A 13,127-nucleotide genomic window follows, 5' to 3' on the forward strand; every position below is an offset into this window, starting at 1 on the left:
GAGGTCAGGAGTTCGAGGCCAGCCTGGCCAACATGGTGAAATCCCGTCTCTACTAAAAATACACAAATTAGCCGGGGATGGTGGGCCTGTAATCCCAGTTACTCGGGAGGCTGAGGCAGGAGAATCACTTGAACCTGGGAGGCAGAGGTTGCAGTGAGCCAAGATTATGCCATTACACTCCAGCCTGGGCAGGAGAGCAAGACTCTGTCTCAAAAAAAAAAAAAAAAGTACTTCCACTTCCATAACCTCCACCTAGCCCCACCACAACTCTGAGGGATAGGTATCATTCTCCCCACTTCTCAAAAGAAATAACTAAGCTGGGCATGGTGGCTCATGCCTGTAATCCTAGCACTTTGGGAAGCCAAGGTGGGAGGATCACTTGAGCTCAGAAGTTCAAGACCAGCCTGGGCAACAGAGTGAGACCTCATCTTTCTTTTAAAATAAATAAATACATGAATAATTAATTTTTTAAAAATTCCTCCATAAGAAATAACAAGTTCAGAGAGGTTGACAGATATACAAAACTCACAAAGCCGGTCAGTGGAATCTTCTGACTCCAAGCCCTGTGTTCTTTCTTCTTCATCTCATGTGAATTAGTTTACACCAGCCTTCACATGCCTCTCACCTGGCAGATGTCCCCATTAGTAACAATTTTTCTGAATTTCTGAATGTTCCCTGCCTTGGATTCTTCACCTTGGCCTTGTCTGCAGCTGGAACACCTGCTACCGGATCCATGTCAGCCCTCTCAGATGCCAGCCACCTGCCAGGGCCGCCACCTGCTGTGTGCAGTCAACCACCTGGACTTCTGATCTCTCTGCCAGACTTGACTTCCCTTAGGGCCTTTAACCCTCCAGATTTTTACCCTCAGGCCCTGCCCCTCCCTGGTCCCAGATCTACCCAGCCTGGACCCTCCCACACTGCCTGCCACACCCCCAGAGAGAGTCAAGCCCAGCTCCACAGGGTAAGGGAGGGAGGCCAACAGCTACCACATGTGGCTCCAATCTGACTTCATTCCTCTGGGTTTCTGGGCCACTTCACCAAGTTTTTGCAGTAGGATCTTTGATCACAGTGCTTTGTCTATTAGGTTAGAAATTTGTCTATGTACACAAAATCATTAAAATTGGTGAGAAGGAAGTAGGTCCCATTGTCCAATGCAGGGAGCTCTGAGAGACAGTCTTTGATGAGAGGAGTGGCAAATTTACATTGCAAAGGATCACCTATACAAGGACAGAAGAAATGTATCTTCAACGAGCTCAGGTAGGCTCCTTTACGGAGATTCACTTCCTGTTTGTTTCACAACCACAGGGAGAGAGAAGTCACTGGATTGCCTTAGCCCATTAGTCTCGTTTTGGGGGTCTCAGAGGGGAAGAAATGTCCATAATCTCTTCTATTGTGCTCTATGACTCCGGAACCGTACCAGAAATTTCTTGGAAAAAATCCTGACCAACTTCTCCCCAGAAATGTTTCTAGAGAAGGGAGTTTACTTACAATGTGACATAGCACAATGGTTCATTCTCAATTAGGCTTTACTGTGAGGTCCCAGGACTGGGGCATTGTGGGGTCCAGTGAAAGGAAGACAGACTTGGGCTTCATCAGGAAAACAAACTATCTGGCAGTTCACTGTCATAACCCCAGCACTGTGCCTGGTATGTGGCAAGTGCAAAATAGGTATTCGTTGGATGGATGGATGGATGGATGGATGAATGGATGGATGGACGGACGGACGGACGGATGAGTGAATGACATAGCCAGCCAGCAAACCCATCATTAGAGAGCTGTCGAGCAGACTGTCAAGTGGACTGGACCAGAGAGTAATGCTATCAAGGGGGATCCTACTTTGAAGGGTATTGTCGAGAGGGCTGTCTCACTCTGAGACTCTGCCATCCCAAAGCAAAGTCTCACTGTCTCACTGTGGAGACAATAGCTAAAGTACCCAGAGGTGATGTGGTCTCATAAACCCAACTCTGAAATCCACTTTGGAAAGTTACAGATGTTGAGGTTCAAAACTGCACACATTCATCAATTTCATTGCCAAGTGTCCATTCTAGAGAAACCCTCACGAGTGCAGAAGCAGATGGATATAAGGATGCTGCAGCACTGTTTTTCAGAGAGGAAAATCACCAGTGACATACACATCTCTCGGGGGGGAACCAATAAACAAACAGCTCTATTCATATATTAGAACAGGGGTCCCCAATCCCCAGGCCAGGGACCAGTACTGATCCGTGGCCTGTTAGGAACTAGGTGAACAGCAGGAGGTGAGCAAGCATTACTGCCTGAGCTCCACCTCCTGTCAGATCAGTGGTGGCATTAGAGTCTCATGGGGCGCCAACCCTACTGTGAACTGCACGTGCCAGGGATCTAGGTTGTGTGCTCCTTATGAGAGTCTAACGAATGCCTGATGATCTGAGTGGAACAGCTGCATCCCGAAACCACCCCCCTCACCCTGATCTGTGGAAAAATTGTCTTCCACAAAACTGGTGCCTGGTGCCAAAAAGGGGACTGCTGTATCAGAACACCATACAACAATTCAAATGAATCTCCCTATCTCTATCTATACTTAGGTCGACAGCTGTACTACTTATATGAAATAGAAATCTCAAAAACAGAAGCACCTTACACTATCATTTCATTTATATAAATTTTTAAAGCACACGTAATGGCCGGGCATGGTGGATCACACCTGTAATCCCAGGACTTTGGGAGACTGAGGCAGGAGAATTATGAGGTCAGGAGTTCTAGACTAGCCTGGCCAATATGGTGAAACCCTGTCTCTACTAAAAAGAAATAAAAAATGGCCGGGTACGGTGGCTCACGCCTAAAATCCCAGCACTTTGGGAGGCCGAGGCAGGCAGATCGCGAGGTCAAAAGATCAAGACCATCCTGGCCAACATGGTAAAACCCCATCTCTACTAAAAATACAAAAATTAACTGGGCGTGGTAGCACGTGCCTGTAGTCCTAGCTACTCGGGAGGCTGAGGCAGGAGAATCACTTGAACCCAGGAGGTAGAAGTTGCAGTGAGCCGCGATCGTGCCACTGTACTCCAGCCTGGTGACAGCGTGAGACTCTGTCTCAAAAAAAAAAAAAAAATTAGCCAAGCATGGTGGCACGTGCCTGTAGTCCCAGCTACTTGGAAGGCTGAGGCAGAAGAATCGCTTGAACCTGGGAGGCAGAGGTTGTAGTGAGCCGAGATTGCACCACTGCACTCTAGCCTGGGCGACAGAGTGAGACTCCAGGAAAAAAAAAAAAAAAAAGCACACCTAACAAAGGTAGAACCAGGCATGGTGGCTCATGCCTATAATCCCAGTGCTTTGAGAGGCTGGGAGGATCACTTGAGGCCAGGAGTTTGAGACTAGCCTGGACAACACAGCAAGACTCTGCCTCTACAAAAAAATTTAAAAATTAGCCAGGCATGGTGGTACATATTTGTAGTCCCAGTTACTCAGGAGGCTAAGGCAGGAGCATCATTTGAGCCCAGGAGTTCCAGGCTGCAGTAAGCTATAATTGTTTCACTATAGAACAGGGGTCCACTGTACTCCAACCTGGGAGACGGAATAAGACCTTGTCTTAAAAAAAAAAAAAAAATCACACCAAGGTATATTGTTTACAGCTAAACACATATGCAGGCAAGATAAGCCAACATTCAGTGAAATGACATCAATCTCTAGCCAGTGGTTACCTGTGGGAAGGGAATGCAGTGAAAATGAAGAAGGGGAGAGGCATTAACTGTGTCAAACTTTTTCTTTCTTTTTTTTTTTTTTTTGAGACAGTGTCTCACTCTGTCACTCAGGCTGGAGTGCAGTGGCATGATCATGGCTCACTGCAGCCTCAACCTACCCAGCTCAAGCAATTGTCCCCGCTCAGCCTCTTGAGTAGTTGGGACTACAGGTGAATGCTACCATGCTTGGCTAATTTTATTTTTTTTTATAGAGACAAGGTTTCACCATGTTGATCAGGCTAGTCTTGAATTCCTGAGCTCAAGTGATCCACCAACCACGGTCTTCCAAAGTGCTGGGACTAAAGCTGTAAGCCACACCGTGCCGTGCGCCTCATACTTTTTATTTCTTAAGAAATGGCAAGAGTCAAAACAAACATTATTAACATTTTGGAGATGGGTACTCAGGAGTTTATTATGTTATTTTTTATACTCTGTTGTATTTATTCATTCAACAAATACTCAGTGAGCACCTACTACGTGTCAGGCATTTTGTAGGCTCTGGGGATACAGCAGTGAATCAAAGAAACAAACATTCCTGCCTTCATGGAACGTCTCTATGTTTGAAATGTGTATAATTCCTTGTTTTTTGTTTTTTTTTTTGAGACGCTCTGTCGCCCAGGCTGGAGTGCAGTGGCCGGATCTCAGCTCACTGCAAGCTCCACCTCCCAGGTTTATGCCATTCTCCTGCCTCAGCCTCCCGAGTAGCCGGGACTACAGGCGCCCGCCACCTCGCCCGGCTAGTTTTTTGTATTTTTTAGTAGAGATGGGGTTTCACCGTGTTAGCCAGGATGGCCTCGATCTCCTGACCTCGTGATCCGCCCGTCTTGGCCTCCCAAAGTGCTGGGATTACAGGCTTGAGCCACCGCGCCCGGCCTAATTCCTTGTTTTTATTTGTTTATTTATTTATTTAATTTTTTTTTTTTTTTTTTTTTTTTTTTTTTTTTTTTGAGACAGAGTCTTGCTCTGTCGCCCAGGCTGGAGTGCAGTGGCTAGATTTCAGCTCACTGCAAGCTCCGCCTCCCAGGTTTACGCCATTCTCCTGCCTCAGCCTTCAGAGTAGCTGGGACTAGGGGCGCCCGCCACCTCGCCCAGCTAGTTTTTTGTATTTTTTTTTAAGTAGAGACGGGGTTTCACCGTGTTAGCCAGGATGGTCTCGATCTCCTGACCTCGTGATCCGCCCATCTCAGCCTCCCAAAGTGATGGGATTACAGGCTTGAGCCACCGTGCCCGGCCTGTTTTTATTTATTTACTTATTTATTGAAGACAAGCTCTCACTATGTTACACAAACTGCACTTGAGCTTCTTGGCCTCACGCAATGCTCTCACCTTAGCCTCCAGAGTAGCTGGGACTATAGGTGCCTGCCCCTACTCCCAGCTTCTTGTCTTTATTTTTAGTAAATGAGTAGGATCTTCATTTGCTGAATGAAAAGCACCCTGCCTTTCTCCAATCTCCTCCAATCTGCTCAGTTTTCTCTTCCCCAGAACTTCCTACTACTAAACATCTGCAACTTATCATCTTTTGCTGTTAACAATCTTCCCAAATCTTCAACCACTCCACAGATAACGTGAATAGGCTACGTCCTAGGGACACGGTGTCCCCTGCAGCAATCCCCACTCCAGTGGGATGTGTCCAGCCAGCCTGTGACAGAGTCCCCACTCTATAGAAAACCCACCACCTGGCTGTACCTTCTTTCTCCCCACCCTTGCTGTTATTGCTGACTTCCTGGTCACCTCCACCACCATGCACTGAAAACCCTGCGGACTGCCTCAGTCTTCTCCCTACCCTGATGCCTGCCATAGCCCTACATGTCAATGGCTGTGTGGACAAGCCCATCCCACTCCTGAGCCTTCCATTTATGGACGTCTTCAACACTGATGACCTACCTGTCCACTGCAGCCCCGCCCTACATTATCATGGCATCCCTAGAGCTGTCCTCCTTGGAAAACTTTCACCTACTACCTCTCTTCCTCTGACCTTAGTCTTTTTCTCTTCCATCTATATCCCCACCATTACCCCTTAAATACTCTGTGACCTCAGAGAGCCACCGAGCCTTCACCTCCGTTTTCTCTCTGTTCTACCTCTTTCCAGCCTGGGCCTCTTTTCTCTGAGCCTCTCTCACCAGCTCCCTTCACAATTCCTTGCATCCGACTTCCACAGCCCCAGGCCAGCACATGCCCTGGACGAAAGCCCCCTGTCCTTTCCCTTCCTCCCTGGATGGAGTTACCCCCACCCTGGGAAATCGGGCACCTGACATGGACAGTCGAGGTCCCCATCCATTTAATTCCTTCTCCCCTTCAGTGACCAGTCAGACCTTCCCTTCTGAATCTTCCTGCTCCATCTCTGATCCTTAATTCGCAGGAGAGGACTGCTCCACCTTTACCAAGAAATCCGAGAAATTAGGTCTGATTTCCCACAGCTCCCAGCCTTGCCTCCAATGCAGCCATGGGCACCATCCCCACCTCCCCTCCTCAGGAGAGGGGGCATCCTTCCACACTCCCTGGGGCAGGATCCCAGGTGCCTTGCTGTCCCCTAGCCCTCACTGCCAAACACCAAGTTCCACCAGTTTACCCTAAGGTCTGGGACCACAGCTCCAGTTCAGGCTCTCAGCATCTTATACTTAACCCACTAAAGAGCCACTAACTGGCTTCTCCAACTCCAGATATGACTCCCCAACAGTTCTCCATGTGGGTGCCTAAAACACCCACATTTGGCCATCACATCCCTGCTTAAATACCGTAAAGCCTGCCAAGCGCGGTGGCTCACGCCTGTAATCCCAGCACTTTGGGAGGCCGAGGCAGGCAGATCACCTGAGGTCAGGAATTCAAGACCAGCCTGACTAACATGGAGAAACCCCGTCTCTACTAAAACTACAAAATTAGCTGGGCATGGTGGCGCATGCCTGTAATCCCAGCTACTCGGGAGGCTGAGGCAGAAGAATCACTTGAACTCAGGAGATGGAGGTTGCAGTGAGTCAAGACCATGCCATTGTACTCCAGCCTGTGCAACAAGAGCAAAATTCTGTCTCAAAAAAAAACAAAAAAAAACAAAAACACACACACGTAAAGCCTCCCTGATACTCACGACACTCATAGAAGGATGCCCAAGCACCCACACACAGCCCCCAACCTTTGCACAGCTCGCATTGTCTCACGCTTGAGGCTCAGCCTCGCACCAGCACTTCCAATCCCCTGCACACTCCTGACTTTTTCTTACCTCTGTGCTTCTGCTCAAGCTCTTCTGTGGCCCAGAATGCCCTCCCCCTCTTCCTCATTCTTCCACTCAGCTCAAGTGTTCCTTCCTCCAGGAAGGCCTCCTTGCCCACCCCAGGCTGGGTTAGGCATCTGTACTTTATGCTCCCAAAATGCCTAGTGTATCCACCTCTATCACTGTCATTACCAAATTGTCCTATAATTTTCTCTTTCAGTGAATCTCTCCCCAACCTGACACATAGCAGGTGACCTTAGAAAGACATGCACACAAAATGCCCAAAGGCAGAAGGACAAGCAAGATGAATTCTAGAGGTTCTCCAACATGTGCATGCTGGCCCACACCAATCATACACTCCACAAGCTGGCGGTCACCAAACATCCACCCACGCACTCACCAGACAGGTGCCAGGGCAGCCCCGTCTACCTGCAGCCACTCAGGTCACCACCTGGGCATGATTTTCTTCTACAGTCCCCTTCAGGGGGGCCTCTTGTGCCACATGCCCCATTCCCAGGGCCCTCTGTAGCTAATACCCCATCCCCTACTGTGCCTCCCCAGGCACAGTGCCCTTGTGCCCACCTCCCTGGAGCACTGTACCTTGGCCAGGGATCTTACTATGGGACTTTCCATAATGCCTCGAAGGAAGATCAGGTCCAGCTCTGCAGCCCCCGTGGCATTCGGGAGGGATCCCAAGTTGTCCAGGACTTGCTGCATGGCTGGGGGAAGGTATGGGCAGTGAGATACACAGGTATCAGCTGGGTACAGTAGACTAAAACACACCACAATACCTGCCACTCCCCCACCCCCATGTCCCACAGAAGACAGCCCCTCCCCGACAACATTCCCCTCCCTGCCCAGCACAGGCACCCCAGGCCCTTGAATGCCTGGGACAGGGGTCCTTGAGGAAGGGGACAGTTTCCTTGGCCTGTTCTCTCCACCCTAGGTAACACCAGCCTGAGTAGGTGGGAGGCTCCAGGCAGCTGGAAGGGACTCTGAGGTGGGGGGAAGGGAGAAAGGGAAGCAGGTGTCAGGTTCCAGGTCCTGCCCTGCACCAGAAAACCACAAGCTGTTGGGTGGATCACCTGAGGCCAGGAGTTCGAGACCAGCCTGGGCAACAAGGCAAAACCCCATCTCTATTAAAAATACCAAAATTAGCCAGGCATAGTGGTGTAGGTCTGTAATTCTAGCTACTCAGGAGGCTGAGGCAGAGATTGCAGTGAGCTGAGATCACGCCACTGCACTCCAACCTGGGTGGCAGAGCAAGACTGTCTCTGGCTGGGAGCAGTGGCTCACGCCTATAATCCCAGAACTTTGGGACACCAAGGTAGGTGGATCACGAGGTCAGGAGATCGAGACCATCTGGACCAACACAGTGAAACCCCGTCTCTACTAAAAATACAAAAAAATTAGCCGGGCATGGTGGTGGGCGCCTGTAGTCCCAGCTACTCAGGAAGCTGAGGCAGGAGAATGGCGTGAACCTGGGAGGCGGAGCTTGCAGTGAGCCAAGATTGCACCATTGCACTCCAGCCTGGGCGACAGAGTGCGACTCTGTCTCGAAAAACAAACAAATAAATAAAATAAAAATTAAAAAATAAGACTGTCTTAAAAAACAAAAAAAAAAAAGAAAAAGGAAAGAAAACCAGAAGTTCCTCACTCAATCTCCAGATGGGCTGAAGCCCAGGACTCAGCCACCTGCACCTGGCAGGCTTAAGGATGAGACAGACAGTACTTGGAGCAAGTCCCTGAGTACAGGCCCAAAGTCAAGCGGGCAGCCACACAGGAGCCAGGGCCTGCAGAGCCTCCAGTCTAAGCATCACTAATTCAGTGTGACATTGTACAAGTCACTGTCCCTCACTGGCCTCAGTCTTTCCTGCTTGTAAAATGGATGGGTTGGGCGAGATGATGACTACAGGCCCTTCAGCTCTGAGTGGCAATAATCTATAACTGAGAAATTAACATGGATGATAGGAAGTCAGAGCTGAAGCCTGGAACGCTGGCAGGAGCTAGGGAAACAGGCACTGGAGGCCTGGAATGACTGTGGGCACCCAAAGGCCAAGGTCACACCAAGTCATCACAGGGATAAGCAAACTCTCAGCCCGGAATGGGGCATAACAGAGGACATGATAACACCTGCAGCTGGGCCGCAACAACGCCCCGGAGATCGGAGGTGGAGGCTGCCCTCACTCACTGGCAGAGGTGGGAGTTCCAGGCTGTGGCAAGTTCCCGGGAAAGGAAGTGAGAAGCAGAATGTGCCCAGCTGGGGGCAGAGATGGGCAGGGGGTATCATTACTCTGCCACCATGCCACCTATGCGTACATCTGCATAACAGAACCCAAGCCATGGAGGACGGGGGAGGATGCACCCCTGGCGCCTCTCAATGCTCCTGTCAGCGCTCCCCTCCTCCAGGAAGGAACAGGAGTGGAGAGGAGGGGGCACTAGAACTGGAGCTGTCAGAGATGGTTCAGGGACTCCTGGACTCCCATCTCCTTCCTCCTCCTGCTCCCTGCCTTCTCCAGAAAAAAAGTCCAAGCTTGCCCTTCAGACCCCTCTTGCCCAGGCCAGGGCTTGGCATTGGTCAGAGACCTGCGAAGCCCCCAGTGGGCTCTGAAAGAGGCCAGGGCAGGGACCCTTCCCTCCCTGCCAGGGTATGCCAGATTCCCTCTGTCAGTTATCCAGGGGAGGACTGAGCCAAGGGAGTTGGTGCCCTCTGCCCAGGACAGCTCTCCTGAAGGTGCCCTCAGATGACCTCTCCCAGGCCACCCTCCCCAGATGCCCCGACTCTGCTGGAGGAAGGTAGGCTAAGGGGCCAGCTGCCCCGCCCCCATCTGGCCCACCCTTCCCTACCTTCCCTCTGGAGCTCCGCTTCCTCAGAAGAGCCCAGGGATATACCCTCCAAGGAGACCCCGCTGCCTGGGCTGCCTGCCATGGCAGCCCCCAGCCCCGGGGACTCCCGGAGTATCCTCCACACCGCCGTCTGCCGCCTCCCGAGCCAGAGCCTGGCGGGGCTACAGAAGGCGGGAGTCGGGGAGCACCCTCTGAGGAACCAGCCAATAGCAAGGCTCAGCTGCCGTGATCGCCTTGCTGATTGGCTAAAGCCCCCGACTGGCGCTGCGCGATGCAGAGCAGGCGGCAACCCGGGTGGGAGAAAGGTGGTGGGAGGGAGCCCTAGTCCCACAGATGGCCCGATCCCCAGCATGTCAGTGTCGGTGGGGATGGGGAGGAGGCGTCTAACAGGAGGTTTTGGGGAGGGGGTAGGCATGCTGCACCTTCAAGACTGGCGCGGTACCCCGAGACCCTCCCCTCACAGCCAGCTTCAGGAGACCCGAGGGAGAAAAGTCTTGACCCATCTTGTCCCTGCACCCTCTTTTCTAGAAGTCCCTCCTCTGATACACCCCATACCACCTCCTGCCTATGCCCTCTGACCTCTGCTCTCAGTCCCCTCTCCAGGCCCTGCTTCCTTTACAATGGTCCCTCAATCGAAGGAAGTCCCCAAGAACGACTCAGCCCTCCACCGGGAGGCAGCCTCACTCGGGCATGGGGCAAATACCTCAAGCCCCAAACGCCTCCCCCCACCAGCCCGCGGCCAGCCACTGGGAGGCAGGATACAGGGGGCGGGGGGTGACATCGCTGTGGGTAGGGACGGTGCCCCAGCCCTGCTTACCCCTCGCCTCACAGCAGCTTCTTCCCCTCCCCCATCTCCCATGAGTTCTTCCCCTTGATGTAGGGGGTGATGCCCAGGAAGCAAGTCAGGCATCTTGGAACTCAGTGCCCCAGAAAGGAAAAGTGAGGACACATTTGCACACAGGGAAAAGTGTGGGCAGAAGGGAGGGATTCAGCTCCACCCCGGTGACCCCATTCCTCTGAGATCTTGTGCCCAAGAGGCCACCACCAGGGTATGGCAGCCTCCATTCAGCCATTCCCCAAGGAGTGACACCAGGTCGCATTGCACCCCTGGGGTTTCCATGGCAGCAGAATTACACACCAGGACAGTAACCTAGGGATGGAGGAGAGATTTAAAGGGACAGCTCCACCTGAAAGCAGCCACAGATCCCAGTCTTGATCCAAAGAAGGAAGGGAATCTGGTGACAGCGGAAGAGGGAGCAAGGCTGCAGATCAGGAGATGCCAGGTTCAGGATCTCTAAGCTCTCAGCCCAGTGCCATTGCCCATTTATCTCCCAACTCTCAGGAAAAGGGCCCCTGACTTTACCCAAAGTAGATATGGGGTCTCTCTGCAAGAAGAATACACCTATACCTTTTCCCTCCCTTCCAACAACCACACTGACCCATGGAGAAGGGCGGAAAAAGGACCTTGTTAGCTTTGCCCTTCACAGAGTCCAAGACAGGGATCTCCCAGGGAAGGAGGGAAGGGGAGCCTGAACTCAGAGGCAGGGACACAGCTGTCTCTCTGTCCTGTGGGAAGTATAATGACCACCAGATAATAAGGGGAAGAACCCAGCATTAGATTTTTGAAGCTGGGAGCTAATGTAGCTCGGGATAGGACAGAGGCTGCCTGAAGGAAGAGAAATACTTTGTACTTCTTCCTTTGAATATGAGAAGCCAGAAGCAGCCCCTCGAACAACATGAAGGGGAGCAGGAGCCCCAGGAGTCCTTTGAAGAAGCAAAACCCACTGCCACACCCCAAGGCTCCACTCCCTGTCCCCCATCCTCCCCACCACGCCCCCATCAAGTGGTCTGCAACAAGGAAGCCAAATTGCTGGGCTTGCTCCTCCTCCTACACCCCAGTCAGGCACCATTGATGGGTTTACTAGGCAGCCCCGATGGACAGGCCATTAAGCACGGGCTCAGGGGTGGGTTTAATTAACCCCTAAGCAGCTTACAGTGGGGCCTAGGCAGGCTGAAAGAGGCGGGGAGACCCCAGGGAGCCCAGCAGGCTGGACAGGAGATGGGGAACTGAGCCCTCCAATGCTGCAGAAGCTGGAGACATTGGTGCCATCCCTCCACTGCAAGGAGAAGAGGCCTTTCCTGGACAAGTGTGCCACAGTTTAGACCCTGGCTCACTCCTTTCACGTTCTTGGAGAGGAGGGACACAGGAATCATTCTACCCAAAGTGGCAGCCCTGGAACCTCTAGCAGAGGCAGTAGCGGGGCCTCGAGCAAGGGAAGGAGCTGCATGGGAGGGAGGCATCCAGGCAGGGGGAAGTTCAGACAACTCAAGAGCAGAACCATAGCAATTCCCAGCTGCCCAGGACTCAGAGAGCCTCTATCACAGGGAACTCAACCTTCTGGGGTCCTGCGTGCACTACAGGAATCCATGAGCTCTTAGAGTGGCATGTACCTTTTGTGCATGGATGCATATGTCTACAATGAGGGCTCACTGCTGTCACCAGATTCTAAGTGACTCAGGACCAATAAAAGTTAAGAACAGGCCAGGTGCGGTGGCTCACACCTGTAATCCCAGCACTTTGGGAGGCCAAGGTGGGTGGATCACCTGAGGTCAGGGGATTGAGACAGCCTAGCCAACATGGTAAAACCCCATCTCTACAAAAATACAAAAATCAGCTGGGCATTATGATGGGTGCCTGTAATCCCAGCTACTCGGGAGGCTGAGGGAGGAGAATCACTTGAACCTGGGATGCGAAGGTTGCAGTGAGCCAAGATCCCACCACTGCCCTCCAGCCTGAGCAACAGAGCAAGACTCTGTCTCAAAAAAAAAAAAAAAAAAAAAAAAGTTAAGAACACTGATCTTGTCCCATCATCTCATCTTAGGGAATTCTCAGGTCTTCAAAGAGAGGTGACTGTTTCAAGGACACAGGGTTAATGCCAAAATAACAACTCAGGCCAGGCACAGTGGCTCACACCTGAATTCCCAGTACTTTGGGAGGTTGAGGCAGGTGGAGCACTTGAGCTCAGGAGTTTGAGACCAGCCTGGGCAACATTTTTGTCTTTACAAAAAATACAAAAATTAGCTCAGCAGGGTGGTGCGCACGTATAGTCCCAGCTACTCGGGAGGCTGAGGTAGAAGAATGGCTTGAGGCTGGTAGGTAGAGGTTGCAGTGAGCCAAGCTGGCACCACTGCACTCCAGCCTAAGCTAAAGAGCCAGACCTTGTCTTTTTTTTTTTTTTTTTTTTTTGAGACGGAGTCTCGCTCTGTCGCCCAGGCTGGAGTGCAGTGGCCGGATCTCGGCTCACTACAAGCTCCGCCTCCCGGGTTTACGCCATTCTCCTGCCTCAGCCTCCCGA

The 13,127-nt window shown here is 51.7% G+C and overlaps 1 protein-coding gene across 14 annotated transcripts in view; it reads right to left on the reverse strand.

Moving 5' to 3' along the window:
- Positions 1-13,127, reverse strand: part of MPP2 (MAGUK p55 scaffold protein 2) — an 84,256-nt gene that overhangs the window by 15,839 nt on the left and 55,290 nt on the right. For 8 of the 14 annotated variants that reach the window (XM_077971970.1, XM_015119831.3, XM_077971975.1 and 5 more), the window contains one exon: positions 7,525-7,643. The exons of 1 other annotated variant lie outside the window; for it this stretch is intronic. In XM_077971970.1, coding sequence (XP_077828096.1) covers positions 7,525-7,643 — 119 coding nt within the window. Of the gene's footprint in view, positions 1-7,489; positions 7,644-9,771; positions 12,467-13,127 lie in introns of those variants that run through there. 5 more of the 14 variants (XM_077971974.1, XM_077971973.1, XM_015119829.3 and 2 more) reach the window with 4 other exon arrangements.

Source organism: Macaca mulatta, chromosome 16, assembly GCF_049350105.2.
Source record: "Macaca mulatta isolate MMU2019108-1 chromosome 16, T2T-MMU8v2.0, whole genome shotgun sequence".
Classification (NCBI taxonomy): domain Eukaryota; kingdom Metazoa; phylum Chordata; class Mammalia; order Primates; family Cercopithecidae; genus Macaca; species Macaca mulatta.